General features: G+C 59.9%; 2 protein-coding genes across 2 annotated transcripts in view; both read left to right on the top strand.

Annotated features, from left to right (window-relative positions):
- Nucleotides 1-9: 9 nt before the first annotated feature.
- PSMD4 (proteasome 26S subunit ubiquitin receptor, non-ATPase 4) lies at nt 10-6,936 on the top strand. Its single transcript, XM_055696785.1, has 10 exons — nt 10-186; nt 2,522-2,662; nt 3,385-3,499; nt 4,127-4,213; nt 4,968-5,036; nt 5,347-5,562; nt 5,658-5,766; nt 6,175-6,306; nt 6,498-6,565; nt 6,650-6,936. Exons 1-10 carry the CDS (start codon nt 161-163, stop codon nt 6,815-6,817), a joined length of 1,131 nt encoding a protein of 376 aa, XP_055552760.1. The 5' UTR covers nt 10-160; the 3' UTR covers nt 6,818-6,936.
- Nucleotides 6,937-8,309: 1,373 nt separating this feature from the next.
- ZNF687 (zinc finger protein 687) overlaps nt 8,310-12,037 on the top strand; it is a 30,071-nt gene continuing 26,343 nt past the window's right edge. Inside the window, exon 1 of the mRNA XM_055696568.1 lies at nt 8,310-8,437. The gene's annotated coding sequence lies outside the window, so the exon portion shown is untranslated. The remainder of the gene's footprint in view (nt 8,438-12,037) is intronic.

Genomic DNA, 12,037 nt, shown 5'->3' with positions numbered 1-12,037 from the left:
CCCCGGCCATGGCAGCCTGGCCGGGACTGCAGCTCCCAGCGTGCCCCGCGCCGCGCCGCACCTCGCAAGACGGAAAGCGAGGATTGGCCGGTAGCGTAGAGCCAATGGGTGAGCGCGTTGTTGGGTCGGAGCTGGGCCGGTTCTGAGGGAAGGAGGCAAGATGGTTCTGGAGAGCACCATGGTGTGGTGAGCGGCGGGCCGGGCCTCGGCGGCGGGGGCTCCCCGCGCCCCCCACCCCCCTCTGCCGCCCCCCGCCCGCGCCAGGCCCCGCCGCCGCTTTCCCTGAGTCATCGCGGGCCGGGCCGGGCCGCGGGGGAAACTGGGGTGGGGGCAGAGGGTGGGCTTGGGGCGGGGGTGACGGGGTTGGGTGCTCGAGGGGGGAGCTGCGGGCTGGGGTGGGGAAGGGGGTAAATGGGACAGGCTGTGGGGGGAGAGCGGCGTTAAATGGGACATATTGGCGTGGGGAGGGGGGTAAATGGGACGGGCAGTGGGAGCAGTGGAGGTGAATGGGACGAGGGGTGTATGGGCTGGGCTGGGGTGGGGAAGGGGGGGTTGAATGGGACAGACTGGGGTGTGGGAGGATAAATGGGACAGGGTGGGGGTTGTGTGGTGGGTAAATGGGATGGGGTGGGAGGGGTAAATGGGATGGCCCCGAGGAGGGGAGTGGGGGTAAGTAGGATGAGTATATGGGATGGGGTGGGAAGGGGGTTAAATGGGACAGGGTGGGTTGGGGTAGATGGGGCAGTGTGGGGGATGTTGGGGAAGGCTGCCAGCAGGGTGGAGGGGGGTGAGAAGGCGAGAGCAGGGTGAAGGAGCCACTGTAGGCCCCGGCTGGCAAGGCATGGGGCAGAGGGGGCTGCTGGGGGGCAGAGGAGACCCCGATGAAGGGATGTGGCAGGTGGCTGCAACAGGGCTCTGGTGTAACGCAGTGTCAGGCAATTCTGTGACACAAACTGGGGTCACATTGTGGTGGGGGAGAGCCAGGGCAGGTAGCTGGGACGCAGCCCCGGACTGCTCAGCCCCAGCCCTGCTAGGGTGCTGGGTCAGCCCCTCGGGCTGGGGGCCTTGCCCCACACGGCTGGGGTGCGGCGGGGCTGCGGTGGTCCTGCGCGAAGCAGCTGTCGTCTCTGTTGTTGTTGCTCAACATTGGTGTTGTGGCAAGAGGGTCTTGTCCCTGGGTGCCAAACACAGCCAGGGCTGGCAGTGGAGGTGAACTCGAATGGGTCATTATTGCCACAGCAGCTACAGTCCTGTTATTTGTTGGTTTTGGTCCTTAAGAAGGCCACGATAGAGAAACCCAGCGATATCTGCCCAGGTTCTGTTGTTTCCTTGGCTCTGTACGTGTCCCGCTGCTGTTTGGATGAGGCTGTTACCACAGCCTGACTCACTGACAGTATATATCAAAGTCCTTGATGTTTTCTCTGGGTGGTATTTTGCTTACTCACGTTGAAGGGTATTAAAATGTTGTTGCCCTGGAGAGTGGGAGGAATTCTCTATTGCTCTGGGAATAGTAAGCTGCGGTTCAGATGGCCTCAGCCAGGTCATGGTGTGTCTTTGTGCCTGAGGTGAAGTTCGGCCACTGCCACCTCCTCACTCCCCGCCTTGTGTTGGGGTACTTGGTATGGGTCGGAGGAGAGGCGGCCCAGTGTGAGCCTGAGCACAGTCAGGGAAATGGTCTCAGGTAGATTCTTTGGTGTTAAAACTAAGAAATTCTGGGAGTACTCTTTCGGGAAGTCTTAATTTGGGGGCAAAACAAACCCTCGAGCTCTTATTTAGCTAGTCCTGCCTCCTTCCCAGGGTCGCTTTCCTGAAGGCTGGCATAAGAGAGGGGCTTCTCCTGCCTGCTGTGTGCTATATTTAATTGCTGATGGAAGAGAGGGTGGGGATTTAGTTACAGCCATGTGGTGATGTGGGTGCTGCCGTTAGACGCTGCGGGGCACTGTTGGCCTCGTGCCGTGCGGTTTGTGCAGGCCCTGACACCGGCTGCGGGTGTAGGATGCTGAGGCTGGGCTGTGGGGCTCAGGGGTTCAGCTCGTCACCATGTCACTTTGAGGACGGCACCACACCGGAGCAGAGATGGGTTTGAAAAGCGCCCACTGTCCCTGCCCTGGGAAAGCCGCTTTTCATCCTGATGAAAACCCCATGGCAGCAGTGAGCACGGAGCTTTGTACTTTACCATAGAGTGGTGTTTTGTGGCTTTTTTTTTTGCTGTGGACATGGAAGGAGGCATTGAGGAGACGTGGGTCTGAGGCTGTGTCTGGCTGCAGTCACCCCTTGCACTCTTCAGCGAGGAGTGGGAGCTTCCAGCTCCAGGCTGGAGTTTGGCCTGTGACCCAAAGGTCAGATCTGATCTTAAAACTCAGGGAAATGCAGAGACAACTCGTCTCTCTGCCCCAGGAAATGTCTGTGTCCCACTGCGTGTCCCCAGCTGTGTGACATTAGGTGTGCTGTCCCAAAAAGCATGTTTTGGGGATAAACCTCAACTGTTTTGCAAGCTGACGCCCTCCTCTCTGTGTTTCAGTGTTGACAACAGCGAGTACATGAGGAATGGAGACTTCTTACCCACTCGCCTGCAAGCCCAGCAAGATGCTGTCAACATTGTGTGCCACTCAAAAACCCGCAGTAACCCCGAGAACAACGTGGGGCTCATCACCTTAGCCAAGTACGCCTGGGGGGGGAACTGGCCTCAGGGGGCCACTGCTCCCGGCAAGCAGGCAAAGAGCGGCTGGGGACCCCCCTGGGAGAGCGCAGGGAGAAGGAACAGGGGAGTGTTGCAAAACAGGGTAGCAACAGCACAGTCTAAAACCAAACCAGTTCTTCTGGGAGGACTAGTACGGGAAAACCTGGTTCCTGACCAGAAAACCTGGTTCCTGACCAGTCTGTAGCTGCCTGGGCTCGCTCCTGCAGTGCCAGGGTATGTTCCATCTCGGGAGGTCTGCCAGACCCATCCTTTTGTGGCCTTGTGTCCCAAAGGGTGGCAGATAAAGGCTGAGCTGTCACTGTAGCTCATGGGTGGCCCCAGGAGAGTGGTTCCTCCGTTTTCCTTAAGTCTGTAGGACTTTGGTGCTTCTGTGAGCTCCCTCTTCGCCAGAGTCGATTAAAATTGGCCAGTGGGTTCAAGGTTGCTGGAGCAGGGGACAGACACACACACAAGCCTTCATGCAGGCAGATTACTTTGGGTTGGGTATTTTTTGGAAACCTGGCTAGAAGTCTTGCTCCCTGTACACACTGACCCACCAGAGCCGAGTGCTGGCGGGCTCTCCGAGCGTACACGGCTGCAGGCGTAGTGCAGGAAGGGCTTTTCTTACCCCCATAGCAAATAAAGGGTTTGGCAAAGAAATTCACAAAGAAGAGGTCGCTAAGATGAGCATGTTTTTGTTGCAGTAACTGTGAAGTGTTGACCACGCTCACTCCAGACACAGGCCGGATCCTTTCAAAGCTACACACGGTGCAACCCAAAGGGAAAATTACCTTTTGCACAGGGATCAGAGTTGCTCACGTAAGTGGTCTTGGTTCCTCACGAGTGAGTCTGCACCTTTCTCTGTAATTCCTTTTGCCTTAGTGTCTCTCTTAAGTTACCTGCCCTGTTGATGGCGCAGGTACAGGGCATCTTTCCCTGCCTCTGTGGCTGAACAGTCCTGAGCAAATCGTTTTGGTTTTGCCTCAGTTTCCTCGTCTGCAAAACACAGGTGAAACCTCCTTTATAGAACCCAATATAAAAGCTCAGAAGTTCTATAGTGTGGTCCTGGTTTGCTTCAGAGGAACCTGGCAGCTGCCTCACAGGGGTCCAGCTGAGCTGCACAGGCCTTCCCACCCTGGGGAGAGCAGCACCCAGCTGAGGAGCGTCCCCCAGGACGTGGCCACCCTTTTGTCCCATTTCTTTGCTCTGTCCCACACTGTCTCTCTGCCAACAGACTGTTCCCAGCTGAGTTATAACTGCCAGCAAAGGGGAGGCCCTTGAGACATGCCTGCTGCGGACAGTTTGGTGAAGCTCGTTACTGCGCAGTTTCTGCTGGCATTTAGCCTAAATTTTCATGCGTAATAGGAAAAGTATCAGGGGTGACAACTGTCCACCTCTTTTTCCCGAGAACTGTCTTTCAAGTACAATATGACTTCTGTCTTGCAGCTGGCTTTAAAACATCGCCAAGGCAAGAACCATAAGATGCGAATCATCGCCTTTGTTGGGAGCCCTGTAGAAGATAATGAGAAAGATGTGAGTAACGGCCAAAGGAAAATATGTTGGCTCAGCTCCACGCTCTACCTTGAACCGTAAATCGGGGTTATTGTTTGTTCCCTGCCCAGTTCTGAAAGTAAGGCGCCATACCCCAGCGAGGGCGCCTATTTACCTCTCCAGCAGAGCGGCTCTCAGCAGGGAGGAGAGGGAGGGAGAGGGAAGGCCGGATCCCTGGGCACAGCCAGGCCTGAGCCAAGGACAGAACTGCAGAGGGAGCTTGCGCTGTGTCCTGCGCCTCATGGCTTGTGGCCGTCACCTAAACCACGTTGGGCTTTTTGCCTGAGGAGCTGCAGGAAGAAATCTGTGTCCCTGTGCAGAAACAATGCTCTAAGACTTGGGAAGATGCTGTTCTGCTGGCACCTCAAATAACACAAGTGAAATTAATCCAGATATTCTGGGTCTCTGTGAAAGAACGGGCCAGAAACGTGAGATGCTGCCTGTCCCAGGCTCTTGCTGTCCCCATCAGTGGGGACGGTTACTTGCTTCGGCAGGAGCAGCTGCCTCGCTTGTGCCACCTCGCAGGACCTCGGGCACTACGCCGTAGCTCCTGTCCCACTGAAAGAGGTGAAATACCTCACATGCGTCCGTGCTGGGAGGGCTGGAAACTGGGGGGCTGCCTGTGGGCTGTGTGCCTCCAGGACTGAATCCTAAGTGCTATTGTCTGGTTTCTGATGAGCTGAGCATGGGTAAGAGCCAAAAGCGGAGCTAATGCCCTGGTGTTTCCTCATTGCAGCTGGTGAAACTGGCGAAGCGTCTTAAGAAAGAGAAAGTCAACGTTGACATCATCAATTTTGGAGAAGAGGTGAGACTTCTGCTGTGTTTCTGGCACAAGATCCAAGGCAGGATTTTATATCCTGTCCAGCCCAGAGCCCTTGCTTGGGTGCATGAGGATACAAACAGTTCTCTGAGCCTCGGTCTCTTCAGCAGCTGCCCCAGTAAAAGCGCTAATGTGGAGAGTAGCGTTTCCTCTGGGAAAACACCTCTCCGTTTTGTGGCTGTTGGCTCCCTCATAGCGCAGAGACGCGGGGCGTGCGGAGCCGTCGGCTTGCCCTCTCACAGAGCCAGAGGGAGCCAGGCCAAGCTCTAGTCCCAGCCTTTCTCTCTGGCCCTAGGAAGCCAACACGGACAAGCTGACCGCCTTCATTAACACCTTAAACGGCAAGGACGGCACCGGTTCCCACCTGGTGACGGTGCCACCGGGGCCAAGCCTGGCCGATGCCCTGATCAGCTCCCCCATCCTGGCCGGGGAGGGAGGTGCCATGCTGGGCCTGGGCGCCAGCGACTTCGAGTTCGGCGTGGACCCCAGCGCGGACCCGGAGCTGGCGCTGGTGAGCGAAGCGGGGAGGAAGGCGGCTGCGGGTGCCGAGCTCGCTCTGTCTGAGCGCTGCCTCGCTCAGCTCCCTGCCGGTTCCTGTCTCTGCAGGCTCTGCGTGTCTCCATGGAGGAGCAGAGGCAGCGGCAAGAGGAGGAGGCCAGGAGGGCTGCGGCCGCCTCTGCGGCCGAGGCTGGGATCGCAGCCACTGGTGGGGATGGTGAGGAGCTAAGCAGGGAACAAAGCAGGTGGCAGGACAGGCGGGATGTTCCCCGGGGAGGGTGTCCGTCCGGCGGACTGGCTCCCATGGCAGTGTTCATTGCTGCGAGGGCGCCCATTGCAGCACCGTTTGTGGTGGGACCCCTCTGTACGGCGTGGCTGTTCCCAGCGTCGCTGGGGAGCGAGGCGAGAGGCGGTTTCTGCCACAGGGTCTCGGAGGGGCGGGGGGGGGGGGGAGGCAGTTCAGCGCTGGGGACTTGCCTCTGCTTTGGCTGAAACTCCTGAATGGAGGTGGGTGTGCTCCTCTGACGCTGCGGGGACCACTTCCCCAGCGAGGCCGTGCGTGCGAGGGGACGGCGTGTGGGGCGGCACCCCGGCTGTGTTCTGAGCGTGGGTTTTGTCTGTGCAGATTCAGACGATGCTCTGCTGAAGATGACGATAACTCAGCAGGAGTTTGGCCGGGCCGGGCTGCCTGACCTCAGCAGCATGACGGAGGAGGAGCAGATCGCCTATGCCATGCAGATGTCGCTGCAGGGAGCAGGTGAGGGAAGCCAAGGGGCAGCTCCTCTGCCGCTGGGCTGGAACCACCAGCCCCCACACCCCAGAGTGGGGCTTTGTCACCTGGGCAGAGCCCAGACCGCCCCGAACGCTTGTGGGGTGGGCGCAGGGGTGGCTCTGGGGGGCCGTGGGGGTGTAAATCCTCCGTCCTCAGCTGCCCCTCCCTTCCGACAGAGTTTGCCCAGGCGGAGGCAGCAGAGGTGGACAGCAGCACAGCCATGGATACCTCCGAACCCGCTAAGGTCAGGTTTTGTCCCTGGGAGGGGATCCCATCCCTTCCCTGTGCCCTCTTCCCCTGTCCCCAACTCCTCTCCCTCTTCCTGCAGGAGGAAGACGATTACGATGTGATGCAGGACCCCGAGTTCTTGCAGAGTGTGCTGGAGAACCTGCCGGGCGTGGACCCCAACAACGAGGCCATCCGCAACGCCATGGGCTCCCTGGCCTCTCAGGCCTCCAAGGACAGCAAGGACAAAAAGGAGGAGGAGAAAAATTGAGGGCACGGGGCCGGGGCTTGCTGCCGTCGGCCGTGGGGTGAGTGGGTTGCCTGCCTGGGGGGCCGCGGCTAGTGCGGAGCAGGTGGGTGCTGCTGTAACGGGGCAATAAAGGCTTTCCACAGGCGTCTCTGTCCCGGCGCCTCGGTGGGGTTGACCCTGGTGGGGGGCAGGCTGGGGCCCTCCTGGGGGGCCTCTGGTTCCCCCTGCACTGGGGGCATGGGGCCCTGGGTCTTGCCTGCACTGGAGGGGGTGGCTGGGCCCTGGGTCACCCTGAAACTGGGGCATACTGGGCCCACAGAATCCTCTGGACCGGGGGAGGCTGTGCCCTGGGACTGCCCCACCCTGGCGGATACTGGGCCCCAGGACTCCCTGGCATGGGGGCATAACTGGTCCCATGGAATCCCCTGTACTGGGAGGAACTGGCCCTGGCACTCCCGGTATTGGAGGGGGCTGGGCCCTGGGTCTCTCCTGTACTGAGGGCACTGGGCCCCGGCACGTCTCTGTGCTGGGGGCACTGGGCGCCGGGTCCCCCTTGCACCCGTGTCTGGGGGCGGGGCCGCAGTGCCAAGCCCCGCCCCCTGCGCCACCTCCCAGCGTGCTCCGCTGCTGCCCCGGGATGTTTACAGTGAGGCGGGAGGGGGTATGCCTTAGCGGTTGACGGGCGGCAGAGTCAGCCAATCACTGGGCGGTGGCTCGGCTTTGTCAGGTCACGGGGCTGGGGAAGGGACCAACGGCGTGCGGAGGCGATCGGGGGGGAGGGCGGGCGTTTATGTTAAGTGACGGCCAGGCGCCTCAAAGGCCGTGGGGCTGTATCTCGGCGGATTGGCGAGCATGCCAGCCAATCGGGGAGCACGGAGGCCGGGGCGCGCCGGAATGACAAGGCTCTTCACCAATGGGTTGGGCCTGCTGTGTGACGTGCTGCATGGGGTGGGCGGGGCAGGCGCGCGGCCCCTCCCTGAGTCCCAGCAAATGGGTGAAGCCGGTTGAACCACCTCAGAGCTTCCGACATATGGGACTGGCGGAGGGGCGGGCTCTGGCGTTGAGCTACAGGTCCCTTGCTCAATAGGAAAACAAGCGTTCGGAGACGCCCTGATGGACCTTCCCCGTCGCCAATACCTGCCGGAAGCCGTGCTTGAAGGACAGCCTCGTTTGACCAATGGAAAGCGGGAGGAGGCGGGCCGACTTGACGAGCAAAGCCTCCAGCCAATAAGCAGCGAGGCTGCCCCGCGGGCGAGCCAGGGCCAACCACCAATAGAAAGCTAGGGCCGCGGTGTGGGCGGGGACCACTATTTGACTGGCACCCCCGCGCCCCAATGAGCGCCCTCCGAAGGGGGTGGGGCCCATCCGTGAGTCGCCGTCCGCTCCGCCAACGGCGAGTGCGAACCGTCGCGACCGCCCGAGAGCGACGGCGCCGCCGGCCAATCGGAGCGCGGGCGCTGGCGAGTGGCGGGAGGCGCGGCCAATGGCGCTGTGCGCGGGTGGGCGGGAGCGCAGCGCGCGAGCGGCCGGCGGCGGAGGGCGGGGGGCGCGAGCCAAGCAGGAAGTGGCTGAGGAGAAGCGGCCGCCGCCGAGGGGCCTGGGCGGGAGCCGGCCACCCCCCCCAGCCCCCCGCCGCAGCAGGTACCGCCGCCACCGGGCCCCGCGGCGCGCACGGCACGGGACGGGTGCGGGGGTGGGGGGCCCGGCCACCGATGGGGGAGGCGCGGGCCGCCCCGGCCGGAGCGGGCCGTGAGACGTGAGGAGGGGACGGTCCTGCCCCCCTCCCTCCTTGGGACCGGGGGTGCGTGAGGGGCGCCCCCCTCCCGCGGCGGTAACGGGCGGCCCCTCCCCCTCGGCCGTGGGGCGGGGTCACGGGCACCCCCTTCCCCCCGTGGAGGGGGGGTAACGGGCATCCGCCCCCCTCCCGGGCCTGGCGGGGAGGTGCCGCCCGGCCTCGCCCTCCTGAGGAGATTTGGCGGGGGGGCGGTTGTGGTGGCGGCAGCCTGGCGGCCATCCAGCCCCGGCCCCCTCGGAACGCGGCGCGGGAGCCAAACAGCTCTTCCCGTCGGGAATCTGAGGGGGGGGCCGCGGTCGTGTTCCCCTGCGGCTGCAGGGGAGGCTGAGCGAATCCCTCCCCCGGGCCTGAGGGCTTTTGGGGGAGGGGGGCTGGTCGCGGCTCCTCTCCCCTGTGTCGCCTGGTCACGTCCCCCTCCCTCCCCAGCAGCGGAGGGGCTGGCAGCGCCCACTTGCATCTCCTGGGGACGCCTGGGCTCGTCCCCCCACCCTCACGTCACTGGGAATACTGGGGGGCTCTGGTCATGCCTCCCTATAGTTCGGGGCAGGGTGAGACCTGCAGCTCCTCTTCAGCTGGGTGGGCTTCGGAGGGGGGGCAGCGGCTGCTCACCTGCCCCCCAGCCCCTGGGAGGGCCCGATCCTGCCTCTCCCCAGCTCTGGAAGGGGCTGTTGTCATTCCCTTGCAGAGCTCCTGGGACCAAGCTCCTTCCCGCTCCCTGCCTGGGGGGTGCTGAGGAGGGGGGCAGAGCCTTCCCGGTCCCCCATGGGGCTCGGAGGGGGTCTGGCAGGCATCCCCCCAGTTCTTCAGCTGTAACATCTCACAAATAAGGTGGTGTCAGTTCCTGGGGGGCTTTTCTGGCTCCTCCAGTTTTTGAGGAGCGGCCGTGTGAATAAGAAGCCGGGAGGGGGGGGCTTTGGGCTGTCTAGGTCCCCTCTGGTTTCTCTCAGTTCCGCTGTCCTGAAGATGGTGGTTGGGAATGGGGCGTGTGGGTCTCTTATCACACCCCTGTGTCCTGGCACGAGCAGTGCTGCAGCTGCCCAGCGGTTTGGGGTTTTGGGAGGAGGGAATCTCGCTATTACACCGGTTTTTGGGGGAAGAGAACTTGGGAGGTCTGGAGAGGATCCTGTTGCAACCTTGGTAATGTAGCCTATGTGTTTTCGGGTCCTGGAACAGCTGTCTGCCTCTTTGGGGGTGGCTGGGAGGTATCAGGAAGCTCTGTAGGAGGGTCTGGTGTGGTTCCAGATGCAGGAGAAGCCTTGCAGAGATGTGGGTAGCATCCTGGATCGGGGGTCTAGGGCCACCCTGACTTCCAGCAAGGAAGAAAGTGGGAACAGCGAAGACTTAACAGCAGGTTCTTGCTGTCGCTTCTGGAGGTGCCCAGCAAGGTTCAGGGGACTCTGGCCCACTTTGAGACTGTGGGCAGCGAGCTGGCCCTGGGCTGGGGGTGTTTTCTGAAGTCTTGGGAGGAGGATGCCAAGGGGCAGGGAGCGGACATTCTGCGGGTAAGATGAGCATTTCAGTGGGGCTATTTCTGACAGGTCTTGGCCACTTCCTTATGAGCCTCCTGTTTTTTTTGGGGGGGAGTGTGGGTTAGTAGTAAGAATATGTTGTTTCCTTTCAAACCCAGTTTCTTTTCCCTCTTCTCCTCCCATTTCTTGGCCTCTGCCCCTGTGAAGTCCCTTAATTCCTCGCTGCTGGTGCCTGCATGTCATCAGGTAACAGGCAGCCCTTGGGGGCTGTGATTACCGTCCCACAATTACTTTAATACAAAGAGACTTCCCTAGAAGGCGAGCAGGGGAAGTCTGATAGCCTCAATACTTAGGTTTTAAGCAATGCGTTAAGAACTGAGCCTTGTTTGTGGAAGCAGCTGCTCAAAGGAGGTATTTTTAGTGTGTCTGAGGAGTGAAAAAAAATGTCCCACGTGTGGCTGTGCTGGCATTACCCAGAGGCAGGAGGACTGGCAGAGGGGCTTCCCAAAGATTTCCTTCCTCCGAGTTTTCCTGGTCAGGGTCTGAGGAGCAGCAGGAGAATCGGAGAATCGGGAAGCTCTGCCAGCCCTTTTTCTCCTGGTGTTAATCCCGCAGCCTGGCCTGTGTGAGCAGGCCCCAGTGCATAGCGACCACTCTGAACTGGTGCGACCGTGCAGAAATGCCGGGCTCTAGCTGTTGGAGAGGTGGTGCTGGTGTGGAGGTAGCTCAGGACCTCCTGAATCGACCAGGAGTACGTACCAGCAGTGCCCAAAGCTCTCATCATCTTGCAGGAGCCACGTTCGTCTCTTGTTTTCTGGGTTTATTCCACCCTGATTGGGTTCTCCTGGGTCTAGTCCCTCCTTTTGGTAACACGGAATTGCCCCCTGCAAGATATTTTCTAGGGCTTTAATTTATTTGTACCATCAAGTACCTAAGCACACATCGGGGTACTATAAAAATAATAATGCGCTAATAGCAAGCGAGCACCGTTATGGCGTGGGGCCGTCGCAGCGTGCAATGGGAGCGAGGGAACTCTGTGTTCCCTTCCTTTTGGCGTCTTCTGTGGCAGATTTTCTGTTTATACTGCTAGAATAAACGGGGTGTCCTGGCTGAGTTTAGAAACTTTACGTTGTAAAACCCAGCATGATGAAACCAGCACGAAATGCGCCAGGATGGAGATAACTGGTAACTGCTCATCACAAGGTGGAAACGATCCCAGGTGAGGGGAGGGTTGTTAGGCCGAATGCTTGGGGAGATCCTGGTCATTCTTCCATGAAATGTCTGCCCAGAACTACCAAGCCCTTGTCTGCCTAGACCGGTGTGCAGCCTGGTCATACTGGTAAACATGGTAACAAAAACCTCTCTACGTTGACATTGAGGCTGCATTATGCTGATCGTGGCTACAAAAATGCCTGCCAGTGTTTAAAAACTTAATTTTTCAGGCCAGCCAAATTGTTGGGATTTCTGGATCTCATCCACCACTTGTTTGTTTTGATATCTCCAGAAGTTAGCAGATGGTAGAGACTTAATTCTGTTAAACGTATGGGAATTTAATCCCCAGCCAGCCTCCGGTCAGGATGTGTTGTCTCTGTGTGGCAGCTGTGCTCTGCACCGGGATGGGAGCTTGGGACGGGGACAGGGCTGCCAGGCTCCTCTCCCTGGATTTGCACCTGATTGCAGGGATGGGGGGACGGGGAAGGACTGAGTTTCCTGCTCCGTTTCCTGATGAAGCATCTGTTTTTGCTTGAATTCAGTGAAATCTGTGAGCTAGCTATTCATATCCCGGCAGGGGGAATCTGTGTGTTTGCTGCGTGTTGGTGAGAGACCGTCTCCTCCCCCCCCTCCCTTCGCAGCTGATTTTAGCTTTGGCTCTTGCTTTTCAAGACTCACTTGCCGTTGCAAAGCCTACTGAAGGATAAAAAATGAGCGTAACCTGTTTCAGTGGTGATACCTGCCAGTTCTGGGTCTGACACCAGC

Source organism: Falco cherrug, chromosome 19 (assembly GCF_023634085.1).
Source record: "Falco cherrug isolate bFalChe1 chromosome 19, bFalChe1.pri, whole genome shotgun sequence".
NCBI lineage: Eukaryota > Metazoa > Chordata > Aves > Falconiformes > Falconidae > Falco > Falco cherrug.
This window is presented reverse-complemented; position numbering and strand designations above follow the sequence as displayed.